This window comes from Carcharhinus amblyrhynchos, unplaced genomic scaffold (assembly GCF_965287045.1).
Source record: "Carcharhinus amblyrhynchos unplaced genomic scaffold, sCarAmb.v2.hapA scaffold_38, whole genome shotgun sequence".
Taxonomy (NCBI): Eukaryota; Metazoa; Chordata; class Chondrichthyes; order Carcharhiniformes; family Carcharhinidae; genus Carcharhinus; species Carcharhinus amblyrhynchos.
Genome location: NW_027649779.1, coordinates 6,521,936 through 6,540,517, shown reverse-complemented (window position 1 = coordinate 6,540,517; position 18,582 = coordinate 6,521,936). Strand labels below are relative to the sequence as shown.

General features: G+C 41.4%; 1 gene segment (V, D, J or C); it reads right to left on the bottom strand.

The window, feature by feature from the left end:
- Positions 1–1,551: 1,551 nt before the first annotated feature.
- Positions 1,552–18,007, bottom strand: LOC145362425 (Ig heavy chain C region-like). The segment is given in 5 exon segments: positions 1,552–2,026; positions 2,635–2,943; positions 3,863–4,168; positions 5,143–5,451; positions 17,989–18,007. Coding segments are annotated over 5 exon segments (1,335 nt in total).
- Between the last annotated feature and the right edge of the window lie 575 nt (positions 18,008–18,582).

Here is an 18,582-nt window from a genome sequence, read left to right as displayed (position 1 = left end):
TGGTATTCGGTTCTGTAGGAGAATTTTCGTTTTTCTGTCTATATGTTTGCGTGCAAATGTTTTGCTCTCCGTTCATCTATATGCAGTCTGCTTATTTGTTTATATGCATTTCCATATATATCCGTTAATGTGTATAACATTGTGTGTCTCTGTATCTATATTCCTGTCAGAGTGAATGTGTGCTAATATATATACTTATTTGAGTATATGTATGTGTCTGTGCATTTATGTGGATCTGCATGAATGTGTATCTGTCTGTGTTGTGTCTATACATGTATGTGTTTGTGTCTGGGTCTGTGTACCGACTCACATAAGTGTATGCACTTGTGTGTTTTATGTATTTATGTGTGCGTGCTTTTGTATATAATTGATTGTGTGCATATGCTGTTGTTTTAGTGACTGTTTGTGCAAGTGTGAGTCTACATATTCGTGTGTGTGTGTGTATGTGGCTACACGTGTATTTCTAATTGTGACAGCTCTGTGTAGTATTGTCAGTGTGTGATTTTTTTCACTGTTGCTTCAAGTTTCACCGGCAATTGTTAACTGAACGTGATCCAAACAATCCGAATAATGGAGCATATTTTCAGAGTCTGCTATTCAATTTTCTTTTCTGTGAGTGGCCTGGGTATATCAGGAGAGCGAATGAAATAATTCATTGATGCATCTCAGAAACCACAGAAACAGAACAGTGAAAACCGGGGAGGATTATATTACTTGTTTAAATTTGTATTATGGGAAATCAATGTCACCACATGATTACCAGGAACAAGAGTGTTGAAATATTTTTGAATTATGTTGCATAAATACATATGCATATATTAGTTTATGCGTATTATATACTTCAATGATACTTTGATAATGAGAATGATACTTCAAAATCTGTAGAAAAAAAAAGGAGGCTAATTTGTACTGTTGACAACTGTCTCCTTATTATGGAGCCGTTCCCTTCCAAACACAATACTTAGGGAGAGGGAGGAGAGTGAGCTCATAGTTTACCTCTCTCTATCCTGTGAAGCAATGTCCCTGATGGTTCTAACTACTGAGGAAGTGGAGGTGAGTGGATTAAATAATGACATTCCTCCTCTTTTCATTGAGGAAGTTGTGGTATATGGGTTAGTTATTGATCCTCCCCTCTCTTTGTTGGGTGAGTAGGAATCCAGGATGTTAACAATTTCACTCTCCCTCAATCTGATGGGGGATTATTTCTCTATGTTTATGCGTGACCCTCAGTTCTGTTCAGTGGGTGTGATGCAGCAGCTTAAAGCTGACATGAAAGAGTAAAGGCATGGACAATGAGAGAAACAGAAACACCGAGATCTAAATATGGAGAATGTTTGCCGCAAATGTTGAAATTGTCGGATTTTTCCTCAGGGAGGAAAGTCGGTGAAGACATTTTGGAGAATCCTGGAATAAATGTGCTCTATTCTGTCTCTAAGACAGGGTGGATCTGAGCTGGGCGCATTGGTTCAACAAGACTTCGATCTGAGGCCTGAAAATACCTGACTCAAACCAAAAAAAATCTACTGGAAGGAAAACTGAAAAGCAATCAATGAAGCGATTAGGTATTTCATTTATCGTTAGAGGAAAATGATTTTATTCTTTTTATTGTAGTTTTTAATGTAACCGAGTGATTCTCATTGACATGAATTAACAGTGTCCATCAGTGCAAGGGAAATGTTCACAAAACTGGGTTTACCGCTGGATTTGTCAACTGTTCTGTTGATGATCTTCAAGGGGATGGCTTCATGTCCCACCACACAGGAGTAAGAAGCGCCGCTGGACCATTCCTCTGCTGCAATGGATAACAGGCTGTACATGAAGAAGGAGCTATTGCCGTTCTCCGCCACCACCTCGGTGTTCCTGTAGTTCCCGGGATTCACCGGCTTGTCGTTGACGGTCCACTTGACGAAGATCTCTCGGGGGGAGAAACCTCTCACTAAGCAGCTGAGGGAGATGAAACTCTGAGCGGAGACTTGTTCTGCCGAGGGCAGGAGGACAGAGACGACCGGTTCCCGCGGATTTGGATCTGCAGAAAATGTACAATAAATATCAATAAACTGGAGAATTCTGGAGACAATGAAACCGCTGGTTAGATATCAAGAAAATGTGCTTCGCTTTTGATCTTAAATGTTCCCATTTTTGACTTCCAGCTTGGAGGGGAGGTGAACACAATTGTATTCTCAAACTACTCAGGGGGGCTGACTGGGAAGTTTCAGAAATTTTACAGCACAGAATGAGGCCATTCGGCCCAACTGATCCACTTTCCTTTTTGGTTTCCTAGTTTTGATGCACCACATCAGACTCCCCCCTCCTTCTTCGATCTAAACCCAGTAACATCGACTTCAGTTCATTTTTCATTCATCAACACATCAAACCCCCCATTATATTCCATAATGCACACAATATTCCAAATGTGATCCGATGTAGTTGCAGCATAACCCCACAGTCTTCAAATCAAACTCCCTATAAATAACCGGTAAAACACTATAGGTCTTCCTCACGGCTCTATCCACTTGAGTGGTAACCTTTAGAGATCTGGGGATATGAACCGCAAGATCTTTCAGTTCCTCCACATTCCTCAGAACCCTGCCTACATTTTGACCCCACATTTATTCCTTCAATCTCTCAGCTCACCTGTTTCCTTGTGGATAGATGCTCTTAAAGGAGTCGGCAGATCCTGATGGCTCACCACGCACTCAAACACAGCCGCACTCAGCCAGGCTTGTGTCGAGATGTTTAGTTTGCTGATCACACTGTCAGGATCCGCTCCGGGCTTTTCGGCAATCTCTGATTTCAAATACTTCCTGTCTCGGATCCAGGACACGTTAACTCCATCAGGAGCATGAGAAATGATGCAGGTTAAGGTGGCGGTCGCCTCCAGTAAGACCTGTTCTATTGGTGGTGGCTGTATCTTCACTGTGGTAGCAAGGCACGGGAGAGGATCTGTGAATGAGAAATAGAAATCAACCCTAGTTCCCCTTCAGGAGCAGGACAGCAGTCTTCAGCCTGAAGGAGACAAAGTCACCTTCAATATATCAATCTCTAACTAGCCTTTCAACTTCCATGGAGGATGAAAAGACAGCTTGTTCTCTGAACGTATTCCCTGTGTTAAACATTGCAGCAGCGGTACCATTTTCATGAATCAGAATTGCATTATTCCCAAAGAAATACACCATCCTGAACTCAGGAAATAAATAAAAAGTACTGGCCGTTAGTTTATAAATAGGGTGGATGCGCTTTCCAAAATTTTACCCCTGTGCTGTGACCTGTGAAAGAGTCCAATCCCCACTGTCTCTCTAAATCTTACCAGCTGTAGGAGGGGAAAAAAAGCTGACATCAAGGCCATCTCTCTCACTATATTACTTCAAAATGGAAGGAGGTGCCCTTTTAAGGGGAGGCAGTGGCATATGGTGTTGTCAATTGACTTGTAACCAAGTGTAAGATTCTGAGGACACAGATTCGAATCTCACCACTGCAAATTTTAAATCTGAATTCTATAAAAATGTGTAATTAAAAGTTGAAATGATTGTCATGAAGCCATTGCTGTAAAACCCCTTCTAGTTCACGAATCCTCTTTAACAAGTAAATCCGCTGTCTTTATCTGGCATGCATGTGACTCCAGATTCACAGCAACGTGGTTGACACTTAAGTGCCCTCAGGTTTGGGAAATGAATGCACGTCTCATGAAGGGATAACAAACAATTGTTTTTCTGATGAAATTCTGAACGAGACCTTGTCCTAATGCAGCAAATTACATGACCATAGCTTAAAAGTTATTTTATTGTTTGTACCAACTTTAATAGATCCCTAATTCTGGTGAACATCGGAATGATATATTGTATCCTCTGTTTGAGTCTCTTACCCTGAGATGAGCTGATGTTCTGACTCTGATTGTTTCCTTGATGAGTGACCTGGCAGGTATAGACCGCTTTGCTGAACCATTCCCCGGCGGCGACTGTCAGCCGGCTGCTGGCCGAGAAGTTCCCGTCCACTTGACAGGCGGGAGAGGTGACAATTCCTGAATGCACGGGTTCCCCATTCTTCAGCCACTTCACCGTCAGTGACCCTGGCTGGAAATCGATGATTGAACAGACGATGGTTGCAAATTTGCTGCTTGTGATTTCTTCACTGGAACTCACGGTGAGGATAACGGTTGGGGGGATTGCACCTTCAACAAACACATGTTTAGACACCACTTGAAAATTCAATTGACAACAATTAAAATTAGTTATTTTATTTTAGTACCAGAGCTGCCGATTTGAGAATTGTGTCCATGGTTTTGTTGAACTGGCAGGGAAATGGCGAATAGAATTCAACTGTCAAAAGTGTCACACAATGCATTTGCGGAGGGCGAACAGAACAAGGGAATAGTCAATAAAACAGAAGGTTGAAAGAGATTGAGGAAATGCAAGACCTTGTACTGAATGTCCACTTCTTTTTAGATGGTAGGACAACTGGACAAGTTGATTAAGGATGCATTTTGGATTAATTACTTCAATGTGTGAGGTATTGAAAACAAAATCAGTGATGTAATGATGGGGCTGTGTAACACACTAGTTAGGCCACGTTTGGAGTTTGCCCCATAGTCCTGGCCATCACGTTGCAGGAATGACGTAATGACTCTGGAGAGAGATGAGGTTTACAGGAATGTTGCCATGGCCTGAACATTGCAGCCATGAGGCGAGATTGAATAGGCAGGAATTGTTTTCCTTAGAAAAAAAAGGAGGAGGCTGAGGTGTGACGTAATTGTAGTTCACAAAATTATACGGGAGGTAGGTTAAAAGAATTCATTCCCCAAGTGGAGGGCTCAATTACCAGGGGGCATGATCATTTAAAATGTGTCTGTATCTGTATCTCAAGTGCTTTAACCTACAAGGCTACGAAGCAAGGACTAGAAAGTGGGCTTAAAATGAATGGCTGGTTTCTTTGTTGTCACTTTTGGCCAGCACAGACATGATGGTCTAAATGGTCTCCTTCTGCACCGTAACATTTCGATGGTTCTCTCGTTCTGATTAACTTTATCAGTCAGTAGATATTTACCTGGATTTTGCACAATTTACATTTTTCAAATTGCTTCAAATCAGTTATGACTAATGCCTTATACAGTTCAATCACAGCGCCCCTCTCTTACCCAGGTTTCACAACACTTACATGGTATTTCAACGCTCTTGACTGAGTCACTGTGTCGAACCTCACAGTCAATTCTGGGGCATTCTCCCGCTGAGTCAGTGATGGTTAACTGGCTGCTCAGTGTGTAGGTCCCCTTCGTGTTTCTCACTGACGGGTAAGTTTTAAACCCAGTGGTGATCTGCTGCCCATTTTTCTTCCAGGTCAGTTTGGCGACATCTGGAAGGTAATCCATCGCCAAACAGCCGTAGGTGACGGAGCCGTCGGAGTTGTGTTGCTGACAGGAGGAGACCAGGCTGTAGAGAGTGGGCGGAGACGGTGTCGCTAGGAAAGGATAGCCGATTGAACAAGTTTGTGTTTATTAAGTCATCAAACATGTTGTTACAAATATGTTTCCATATTAAATATAGCTCTTGGTGTTATATGGGTTCTAGGTATGATCAGGATACTGATGAGGGATCTGGGTAATAGGTATGATCAGGATATTGATGAGGGATATGGGTAATAGGTATGATCAGGATATTGATGAGATCTGACCAAAGTGAATGGCGGAGTAGGCTCAGAGGGCTAAATGACCACTCCTGCTTCTATTTTCTGTGCTTCTATCCCGAACATTGATTAGAAGTTTGAACTTATCCCTAATATTTCCAGATTTAATCCGACATCTACCTCAGCTATTTACCATTTATATAGATGATCTGGAGGAGGGAACCGAGTGTAGGGTGTCGAAATTTGCTGATGACACCAAGATTGGTGGAACGGCAAATTGTGCGGAGGGTGTGTAGAGTCTACAGAAGGATCTAGATAGGCTGGGCGAATGGGCCAGGAAATGGCAAATGGAATTTAACGTTGGCAAGTGTGAGGTGGTCCACTTTGGTAGGAATAATGGTAGGAAGGATTATTACTTACGTGGCGAAAAACTGCAGCAGGCGACAGTGCAGAGGGACATCGGGGTCCTTGTGCATGAGTCGCAAAAACCCAGCTTGCAGGTTCAGCAGGTAGTCAGGAAGGCGAATGGGATGCTGGCCTTCATAGCGAGGGGGATTGAATGTAAAAGTAGGGAGGTCTTGCTGCGGCTGTATAGGGCATTGGTGAGGCCGCAGCTGGAGTACTGTGTGCAGTTTTGGGCACCGTACTTACGCAAGGATTTTTTGGCCTTGGAGGGAATGCAGAGGAGGTTTACTAGGCTGATACCGGAGTTGAGGGGGTTGAGCTATGAGGAGAGGCTGAATAAACTAGGCTTGTACTCGTTAGAGTTTAGAAGAATGAGGGGAGATCTCATTGAGACGTATAAGATGATGAATGGGATGGATAGGATAGAGGTGGAGAAACTCTTCCCGCTCAGAAAGGACAGTAGGACTAGGGGGCACAGCCTCAAGATAAAGGGGGGGGGGCGGTTTAGAACGGAGCTGAAGAGGAACTTCTTCACTCAAAGGGTGGTGAATCTCTGGAATTCTCTGCCCGTTGAAGTGGTGGAGGCTGCCTCGCTAAATATTTTTAAGACGCGGGTTGATGGGTTTTTGATAAGAGAGGGGATTAAGGGTTATGGGGAGAGGGCGGGAATGTGGAACTGAGCCACGACAGATCAGCCATGATCTTATTGAATGGCGGGGCAGGCTCGAAGGGCTAGATGGCTTACTCCTGCTCCTATTTCTTATGTTCTTATGTTATGTTTTTCAAATTATGTTTTTTCTATCAATTGGGAAAAGTCATCTCTGAAGAAACTCACATCCCTGTCTCCACCCCTCGCAAATTAAGAAGAAAAATACATTCAGGCAGTGTCAAAATGGCATATCATTCATTGGATTAACAGAGAAGAGCAAAGATTGTCTCCATTATTGCAGCAAATATTTATTTCTCAACAACAGCAGTGTGTGACAAACCGCTGTTTATTTTCCAAACATCAACACTTTGTGATGAAGAAGTTCTCCCTTCATTCAGACTATCCACTCACCTGATGAGGGAGCTCCAACAGCTTGTGATTCCAAATAAACCTGCGGGAATTTAACCTGGTGTTGTGAGAATCCTTACTGTGCCCACACCACCCTCATTCCGGCATCTCCACACCAGTTTTGGAAATTGCCTGGGTTCAAACTGATTGATGCCCCTTCCTCTCTCCAACTCACTGCCTCTCACTCCACAAAACGAAGATTAGTAATTTTGCTCCAAAAATACCTCCGGAATGAATACTTACTGAATGATCTCTAAATGTGATTATAAATGTGAAACTCTAAATGTGATTGTAAATTCAAATAAATGCAACATTAACTAATTGAAGGATCATACATTAATAGGAAGAGTTGGCTATTCGGGCCCTGAAGTCTCCCCCATCATTCACTGAGATTACAGATGAGCTGATTGTGGTGTTAGCTCTATTCTGAACCTCCTCACTCCGCCCATCCATCACCCGCTCTCTGCCCATTTTCCCCAGCTCTGTGCCCTCTCCCCCGGCTCTCTGCTCTTTTCCTCAGCACCCTACACTTTCCATCAGCTCTCTGCCCTCTGCCCCTGCTCCCTACCCTCTTTCTCCTTTCCCCCAGCTCTCTGACCTTCCCCCTGACTCTTCTGCCCTTTCCCCTGGGCTCTCTGCCCTTTCCCTCAGCTCTCTGGCCTTTCTCCTGCCTCCCTGCCCTTTTTCGTGCCTCTCTGCCCTTTTTCCTGGTTCTCTCCCCTTTCCCTGGTCTTTCTACCCTTTCCCCCATCTCTCTGCCCTTTCTCTCGGCTCGCTCCCCTTTCACTGGTCTCTCTGCCCTTTCCCCCTGCTCCCTGTCCTTTTCCCTCTCTCTCTGCTGTTTTCCACGGCTTTCCGTCCTGTTCCCCGGCGGTGTGCCCTTTTTCCGCCTCTCTGCACTTCCCCTGGCTCTCTGCCCTCCCCCACCCCGGCTCTCTGCCCTTTCTCACGCCTCCTGTTCTCTCCTGGCTCTTTGCCATTGTCCCCGGCCCCGAGCCCCCAGCGATTCCCTCCAACTCTCTGCACTCCCAGGGCGGCTCCCACATTTAAACACCAAAGTGCCACTTCAGATCTTTCTTCTCTCACGTTGCAGATCTCCCCACACCGATTCAGTCAGTGTGAGTGAGAGAATGATGGTTGGTGCGTGAGGGTGAGTGATTGAATGAGTGAGAGTGGATGAGTGGTGTGTGAGTGATGGAAGGTGGGTAAATGAGGATGAGTAAGTGAAGTTCTTTGAGTGAGGAAGAATGATTGATGGTAAGTGTGAGTGAGGGTGAGAGAGCGTGGGTTAATGAGGGTGTGTGAGAGAGGGTGGGTGAGTGAAGGTGGCTGAATGTGTGAGTGATGGTGGGCGAGTGAGAAGAAAAGAATCAGTGTGAGTGAGTGAGGGTCCGTGAACGTTAGTGGAGGTAGGTGAGCGAGAATGAGTGAATGAGGGTGAGGGAGTGAATGTGCCTGAGTAAATGAGGATGAGAGAGTGACTGAGTCAGGGCGTGCATTGAAGAGGGTGTGTGACAGTGTGTGAGGGAGAATGAATGTGGATGAGTGGGCGAGTGAGAGTTAGTGAGGGAAGGTGTTTGAGTGAGGATGAGTGATTGAGGATCTGTGAGTTAGGGTGCACGATGTTGTGATGGTGAGTATGTGAGGGTGTGTGAGTGAATGTAGGTGCGTGAGTCTGAGTGAGTTTGAATGGGTGAGGTGGTGTAAGTGAGAGAGAGAGGGGTCATTGAGCTTGAGTGTGTGTGTGTGGGGGGGGGGTGGTGTCTGGCTGAGTGAGGGTGGGTAGGTGAGTGAGTGAGTGAGTGAATGTGAGTGAGTGTGAGTGAAACTGGATGAGTGAGGGTGGGTAGGTGCGATCAGTGAGCGTGAGTGAGTAAGACTGGATGAGTGAGGGTGGGTAAATAAGTGAGGTTGAGTGAATGGGGTGGGTAAGTGGGGTGAGTGAGGCTGAGTGAGACTGGATGAGTGAGGGTGGATTACTGGGATAAGTGAGTGATGGTCAGTATGAATGTTGGTGACTGACTGAGGCTCTAAGTCAGTGAATGAGTTTTCGTGAGTGAGGTTTAATGAGTGATGGTGGCTGTGTGACAGTGAGTGAATGAGGGCGAGTGAGTGTGGGTGTATGAGGGTGAGTGAATGTGAGTGATTGAATGTGGGTGAGTGAATGACGGTGTGAGAGTGAGTGAATAGAGGTGAGTGAGCGAATGTGACTGAGTAAGTGAGGGTGTGACGATGAGTGAGTCAGGGTGTGTGATTGAGTTTGAACGAGTGAAGTTGAATGAGGGTGCGTGAGTGAGTTTGGGTGAGTGAGTGAGGATGGATGAGAATGAGTGACCGAATGTGAGTGAGTGATTGTCAGTGAGTGAGTGTGTGAGGGTGAGTGACTCGGGGTGAATGAGGATCGATGAGTTTCTGAGGTTGAGTGCGTGAGGTTGAGTGCGTAAGGGTGGATGAGTGAGCAAGGGTGAGTGAGTTAGGGTGAGTTTGTAAGCGTGAGTGAGGGTGAGTGAAGTTGAGTGAGTAGGAATGAGTGAGTGGGGATGAGTGAGTAGAAATGAGTGATTGGGGATGAGTGATTTGGGATGAGTGAATGAGGGTTAGTGATTGAGAGTATGTCAGCGAGGGAAGCTGGATAAGTGCAGGAGAGTGAGAGAACTTCTTTGAGTGCGGATGAGAGATTGAGGGTGAGGTGAGTGAGAGTGTGTCAGTGAGGGAAGGTGGGTAAGTGAGAGTGAGTGAGTGAAGTTATTTGAGTGAAGATGAGAGATTGAGGGTGAGTGAATGAGGGAGAGTGAGTGAGAGTGTGTCAGTGAGGGAAGGTGGGTAAGTGAGGGTGAGTGAGTGAAGTTCTTTGAGTGAGGATGAGAGATTGAGGGTGAGTGAGTCAGTGCGGGTGAGGGTGAGAGAGTCAGTGAGCCACCTCCTCCTCTCCCTCTCCATCGATCTTTTCCCGATTCTCTCCATTGATCAGCTTTCAGTAACAGGGCTGTGTAAAGTCAGGAATCAGTGTAGATCACCGGGCAGCTGCTTTAATGTCGGGGCCTTTCTTTCAGAAACACGGATCAGTGAACAAATAGACAGACTGAGGGAGCTGGAAGGGAAGCTTCCAGCAAAACTAGGGTCACACAGGAATCAAACACCAAGTCTACACCAGTATTGGGGAGCCAGGCGGACTTAGTCTCAGCCAGATCCCTTCTTATTGATTGTGTCTTTGTGTCCGGTGTAACACATGGAAATCCCTACTTCTGACCTCATGTTGGATGGAATGTGTCATTGATGAAGCAATAGAAGATTGTTGGACCCAGAACAGCCCCCTGCCGAACTCCTGCAGCGATATCTCAACTTAGATGTTTGACCTCCAACAACCATCACCATCGTGCTTTGTGCTAAATATGACTCCAAACAGAAGATTTTCCCGACGAAACTTATTTCCTTAAGTTTTACTCGAGCTCCTCGATCAGCTGCTCCTGGTTCTTCCACAATCCAAAGTTGTGCATGTTCGATGGATTGGCCGTGCTAAATTGTCCCTTAGTTTCAGGGGGACTAGTTAGGATAATTATATGTGGTAATGGGGATAGGGCTTTTGTGGGATTGGTGTTGATGCAGACTCGATGGGCTGAATGGCCTCCAGCTGCACTGTGGGATCCTATAATTCTATTCTATGAAGTCAAGGACAGTCACTCTGACGTACCTGAGATGGAAAGTGTGTAAGAGAGTGTTTATATGTGTGTGTGTGTGTTTGTGTGATACAGAGAGAGAGGATGAATGTGTGTGTGAGGGTGCCTATTTGTGATAGACTGCGTTTGCACGTGTGCAAGACAGTGGGCTGCGTTTGCAAGAGGGGGCAGTGTGCCTATTGAAAAGCAAAATAATCTGTGAAAGTTTGCATGGGATTGCGTGTGAGTGAGAAAGATGTGTGGAATGTGTGTGGGTGATAGAAGGAATGCGTTTGAGTCTGTGTGTGTGTGTGTGAGAGAGAGAGAGAGAGAGAGAGAGAGAGAGGGAGAGAGAGAGAATGTGTGTGTGAGTCTGGGCTGATGTGAGAGACTGTCTGTGTGTAAGAGTGTGTGTTCGAGTGTGTGCATGGGTCTATGTTTGTGAAGACTGTTTGTGAGCGAGCTAGTATGTGAGAGCAGGAATATGCAGGTGCGAGATAGTGTGTGCAAGTGAGATAGAAATATATGCGTGCGCGTGAAAGAGAGAGAGTGAGAGAGATGCATGTGCAAGAGGAATTGTAAGAGAGTGTGTGTGAATAAATGTGAGACAACAGATTGTGACAGAATGTTGAAGAGAGAGTGCGTGCGCAAGAGTGTGAGACTGCATTTGTGTGTGTGTGTGTGTCTGTGTGTGTATGTGTGTGTACGAGACAATGTGTGGGGGTCTGTGTGTGAGAGTGGTTTTGTGTACGAAGGTATGAAAGACTGATTAAGAGAGTGAGAGTATGTATGTTTCTGTACTTGAGAGAGTGTATATCGACCGTGAGAGAAAGAGAATGTTGTGAGAGATATCGTATGAGAGAGAAAGTAAGTGTGCATATGTATGTGTGCATGTGTGACAGAATACAAGCGTGTGTATGTGTCTATTTATGTGTGTGAGAGTGTGTGATGTGTGTAATCACTTTCTGGCTGATTCAGCCTGGAAAAGCACACTCACTCTACACATACTCACCCACTCACACAGTAAGTGGGAGTGACAATTGAGCACAATACGGACTGCGGGCCAAGGGTTGGAAAAACATTGAAATCGTTCACGAGTCAGTCACAATTGAATGATTTCCTCTTTCTCCAATGACCAAAACCTGTAAAGTCTCACGAAATTTGACACAATCCAGGGCAAAGCCACCCACAAGATTACCCGCCCCCTCATTCACTCTATCCACTCCTTCCATCACGAACAAGCAGTGCCAGCAGTGTGTATTATATACAACATGCACTGCAGCAACTCACCAAGGCTCCATAGAACACACAGTCCAAACCCGCTGTCTTTACATCCCAACAAAGGCAGCAGACACATATGAAAGCTATCACCGGCAAGCTCCCCTCCAAATCACACGCCATCCTGACTTGAAACAATATTCCAGTTATTTCATCGTCGCTGGGTCAAAATCCTAGAACTTCCTGCCTAACAGCACGGTGGATGCCTGCAGCATATGGACTGCAGTCATTCAAGGATATTTCATATCAACAATTTCTCAAGGGGAGATTAAAAATTCTGGCCAAGCAAACAACTCTAAAATGCCTTTTGAAGATTAAAAATAAGATGCAAATACATTTGGCCCTTCAACTGTCAAACCAAACAGGTCAGGGGCTGCTGTAGTACGGAGCACGATATAGTAAGTCTCACTTTGCATTTGTTCATTGAACATTGCCAAGGCCGGTACATCACTGCTTAAAAATCACCCAGTTCTCCCTCTACAGTCTGATGTTTCTGCTCTCTCTGATGCACACAATATGTTTCAGGGATCTCATTTCTGAGATGCCGAGTCAACCATCAAGTCAAACTATCACATTTCTCACAGGTACAAGTGTATTGAAGAAATAAATGAATATTCATTCCCTGAAATGCAGGAGAAGAAACCAGAAAATTTACAACCAGTCAGACAGATTCCTGATCCCAACAAAGTGACCGTGCGCACAGAAACAGAACAGACACGAACGGTGCAACAGTCGAGTGCCCAGCAGAAAGGTCTGTTCAATCTGTCAGTTTCATTCAAACTGTTGGATTCTAATTGATCAATGGTCGACTTACAACAGAAACATCAATAACTTATTTTAAATTAAACTGTTATTCATTTCAGAACTCTTTTCGATTTTTAATTCTTTATCTATCTCAAATCTCGAAAACTATGTAAAATGTAATTTCATTGAAAATGAGCAATCAAAAACAACATATTCAGGACATTTCGATATCACGAACAGAGATGCAGTGACACAATAACAGTCCAGTGTCCCTGCAGAGACGCAGTGACACAATAAGAAGTAAACAAACCATGAAATATTTACATTGAAAATCACTGCCTGCTTTGATCTAATTTCTTAATTAATGTAATTAACAACATGATCAAGACAAAACACTTTATTGAAGTGAGTATAGCTGAGTAAAGTAATGTTTTGATTCTGAATTCATTTTTGATACGATTAAATACCCTCTAAGACGGATTGCATTTTGCACAGCAGTGCAATATTCAAGGTATTTTGTTTTAAATTAATCAGCGCCAATATCATATTTTAATTTACTGTAAATTGCCAGTTAGTTCTCCTGTCAGCTGATTTGTACTGTGTAATAAAATGAGTCTTCAATCATTCAAACGTGCTTCTGCCTCCAGCATTGTTAAATAATTAAGTTACAATGAAATCTTGGACAATGTTAAACAATAATTACAAATTACTGAATGGAAACATTCAGACATCTGTCATTCATTTATTTACATCTAATCACATGGCAATATTTCACTTTTACTACACTGTCTTATTATAAGCTCGAAACGTGCTATAAATGCATGAGTTTGTTCAGACTGTAACGGCCTGACACTTTGAAATCAATAATACTGCTTCCTAGATTTAGTAATTTAGAGCATCCATATAACTTAATTACTGAACACATTGTTTAATTAAGGAAGATCTGAATTAAACAGTACAAACACAAAGAGGATAATTGATTCAAATCCTCTGTAACATTAAAACATGTTACAGAATAAAAAGCCCAGAGCTTTTCTTCATGATCATATTTAATGAGAATTTAACATAAAGTTCAGATAGAATAGAAGAATTGAGTCTGTCATTTATTCGTTCTCTAATTCTATCCTGAGTCCAGCAGTAATGTGAGAAATGATGTTATTATTAAGTGCAGAGATAATGTTACTTTTACAATATCATGATTTTTTTATATAAATTAATATTTTTGAATTTCAAGCATTTATTTGTCAATCTCGAGCCAGTTTTTGTTGGCAATTTAGTACAACTCAAAAACAATCATGTGAACAATTTTGCTTGAGTGTCAGCGAATTCCATCTGTCAGAAAATTCTGTTCACTCTGCCAAATTTAGACAAACTGTTTGGTTCTAATTGATCAAAGGTCAAATTACAGCAACAAAAAAAGTAAAGAATTTAAATTAACCTGATGTTCATTTTAAAACTGCCTTTGCCTTTTAACTAGTTCTCCCTGTCTGTCTCAAACCCCAAAACTAGGCAAAAATGCATTTTTTTTCCTGAAAAATGAGCACATCAAATACAACAGACTCAGGGTAGTGCAATGTCCCTAACAGAGATGTTATTCATGATTTATTTTAATATGTCAGCATCAGTTAACATGAATAAAATGCTCTTGTATATAATATATACATACATAATATATATTATATACATATTATATATATATTATATACATATATATGTACATACATATATATGTAAAAAGGAAAAAAGGTTTCGGAATATGTATATAATATATATATAACATGTATGTATATAATATATATTATATATATATTCCGAAACCTTTTTTCCTTTATCCCTAAAAGAATATTCAGACGCAGTTTTTATTTCGTTTAGCCAGAACCGCTCAGTATCACTGAGTTGAAACAATGCAAAAACAATTGAGAAACACCAAACCATTTCACAAATTTTGAGATGAGATTAGTAATTAATTATCTCGACATCTAATTTAAAAGAAAAAAAAACTTGGAGGGAATAATCTGCCTGCAACTGCATAGAAAAAATGTAATAATCCGATACAAAAAGTGCCAAAAAAGCAACGTCTTATTCGGCAAAACTCGTATTCCTGTGAATGCGAACTTAATCTGGGATATGCCGATTAAAGCAAAGTATCTTGTTCAACTCAGCGCTGCTGTGAAAACAGCATGTTATCATTGAAATAGCTTTTGGAATTGTCACAAAGTATTTCCAGACTGGAAAATTTTCTTGTCATGTTAATTGTGTGAAAAACACAACAGAACTATTAAAGGGGATTGCTGCCAAATTATTCATATCAAATAATCTTAGGTGAATCGGGAATTATATTACTGATTAATAATTGTTTGACGTATAATATTTTTACTATAAAACTGGTTCATGAAAAGTTTGTGATTGCAGCAAAGACTTAGTGTCCGAATGAGCGTTGTAAGTCATGATTACTTGAATTTGTGAGCGTTAGTTAAAATTTATAAAAATGCTGTGATATCTTTTAGTTTTTTTTTTCAAACCTGCTTGTTTTCTCCCTACAAGGATTTTCAGCCTCAAAGATTGTTTGCGGTCAACCAGAAAACATCTAAGCTCTCAACGGCACCGTTAAAACACTATTTAAGCAACGCAGTAATAATGCCACAAAGCCAAACCATTTCATAAATTTTAAACATTCACAGTGACTGCACCACAGAATCTCCTCAGCAGAAACACAACAAAACACATCAATGAGGGAATGAATCCGTTTCACAGAAAAACAGCTCAATTATTCATTCAACAGAATGAAATGTAACATTGCAAAAAAAAACTCAGTATCGAATCTAGCAAACCAGCTCTTAACCAATTATTAAACTAAACAAAAATCTGGAATAATAGCAATAGCATTGCGAGGACGTGGAATATGTCCAACAAATTAGTATAACAGCTTTATCATATTTTATTTATATTGGGTCACATTTCAAACATATTTAAACATTTGGATGGTAAAAGTTCCAGCCATCAAATGCCACCGAGATTAAACATTGCAGTTACCCCAAATTGTGAATGCAGTGACAAACTATGTTCTGAGCGAGTGGCATAAACGGTTATCAAATATGATTTTAAAAATACAACTGCAATAAAGTTTGCCTGATTTCTCCCTGCAGTCATGCATCAAGCAGTTACAAACCAGCAGAATGTTGGTATTCAATCACGTAACAGCTCAGTGTCACTAAGTTCAAAAAATGCAGAAACACCAAAATAATTCACAAATTTTACGCATTTAAAGTTACCCAGATACATAATCTCCTCACCAGAAAAAAAACACACCAATGAGAGACTGAACCCCGCTTCATGCAGAAACAGCACAATTCTACAAACACTCTCAACAGAATCAAATGTAACATTGACAGAAAAGCTTAATATAAATTCCAGCCAATTCGCCCATCACCAAAGTAACTAATGTTTACAATAACCAGAAAATATTGCATAGCAGCACCAGCATTGTGATTGTCATTGAAATAGCTTCTGGAATTGTCACAAAATATTTCCAGTCTGGAAAATGTTCTGGTCATGTTAATTGTTTGAAAAGAACAGACCTATTAAAGGGGATTACTGCTAAATTATTAATATAAACTAATCTTAGGTGAATATGGAGTTATATTACCGATTAATAACTGTGTAATTTACATTAATTTTACTATTAACCTTGTTAATGAGAAGTTAGTGATTGCAGCAACGACCGAGTGTCCGAATGAGCTTTATAAGTCATGATTTACTTGAATTTGTAAGCGTTAGTTAAAATTTATATTTAAAAAAACTGTGATACCTCTTAGTTTTGTTTTTTCCAAACCTGCTTGTTTTCTCCCTGCAAGGATTTTCAAACTCAAAGATTGTTTGCATTCAACCAGAAAACATCTAAGCTCTCAATGAAACCCATTTTAAACAACGCAGAAATAATACCACAAAGCCAAACCATTTCACAAATTTAAACACTCATAGTGACCAAACAACAGAATCTGCTCAGCTGAAACACAACAAAACACACCAATGAGGGAATGAATCCGTTTCACCGAAAAGCAACTCAATTATCCATTCAACAGAATCAAATGTAACATTGCAAAAAAAAATCTCAATATCGAATCTAGCAAACTATCTCTTAACCAATTACTAAGCTAAACAGAAAACTGGAATAATAGCAATGACACTGCGAGGAGGTGGAATATGCCCTACAAATTAGTATAACAACTTTATCACATCTTATTCATATTGGGTCATATTTCAAACATATTTAAACATTTGGATGGTAAAAGTTTCAGCCATCAAATGCCACCGAGATTAAACATTGCAGGTAACCCAAATTGTGAATGCAGTGACAAACTGTGTTCTGAACAAATGGTGTAAACCGTTATCACCTAAGATTTAAAACATAAAAATATAATAAAGCCTGTCCGATTTCTGCTTGCAGATTTGCGTCAAGCAGTTGCGAACCCGCAGACTGTTCGCATTCAATCACTAAGTGTGTAACAGCTCAGTGTCACTGAGTTCAAACAATGCAGAAACACCAAATGAATTCACAAATTTTACGTATTTAAAGTCACCCAGATGCATAATCTCCTCACCCGAAAAAAACACAAAACTGAGAGAAAGAACCCCGCTTCATGCAGAAGCAGCACAATTCTAAAAACACTTTCAACAAAATCAAATATAACATTGACAGAAATGTTTAATATAAATTCCAACCAATTCGCCCATCACCAAAGTAATTAATGTTTGCTATAAGCAGAACATATTGCATAGCAGCACCAGCATTGAGAGTGAGTGGAACATTTTCACTGGATAAATATTGAAAATTTTAAACTTCTTTTTTAAATATTGGGTTAGATTTCAAACACTTGTGCAGTAGATGATACAACCCGCATCCACTAGATGTCACCGAGATTAAATATTTCAGAAACGCTGAATTGTTTAACAGACGTTCGGCTTTTAAAGTTATCCAACCACACAATAAACTCAACAGTTAAATACAAAATCACAACAACTAGAGATTGAATCCCTTAGCAGCACCTATTGTCAAGAAACAGCGGAATTCTAAAACCCCTTTGCAGCAGAATCACAGGAAACATTGTAGAAATTCTCAACCGAGAATCCACCAAACCCACATATATGTAAACAAATGTACGATTTGTAGGGACAAAAATATAAAACAAAGGCGCATGTAAACCAGTTACTCAATAAGTGGATGGTTCTTACCTGCAGTCACCGTCACCATGGTTCCTTGACCCCAGTAGCCGAAGCAGTCACAGTGTCACATTCCTTGGGCTGTGTCATACAATAACCGTCCCTGCACAAAACAGACAGAAAATCACCATTATTTTAAATATTCACAAAGCAGAGGAAAAGCAATATCAATTAATGTTCATTAACTTATAGTTGTATTTCTGGATACCATTTGCCATTCATAAACGACCCTAATGTTTTAAATTACACAGAGTAACACATGAACATGTTCTTGAAAACACCCACTGCTAATTGAGTAATTATCAAGATTTTCCATTTTCATTCTTGTCATGTGGTCAGTGTTGGACATAAATAATACTGTACTGTAATTAAAGTAGGAATTTAAAAGTGACACTGATCCAGCTTCAATCAATCAATGCTGAGGGGTTTTTGTATTGACAGTAACTGCTGTGCCATTCAGTTATCACAGTGCGACACAGCATGACAAATACTGCGGCCGGCTGGTTACTGTAAAATACGGAGATTTGATTTCACTGCTATTTCGAAACCCTGTTTCCATGCCGTTTAAAAGTGAGTCAGTGAGATATTTATTTTTTTACTGGTCAT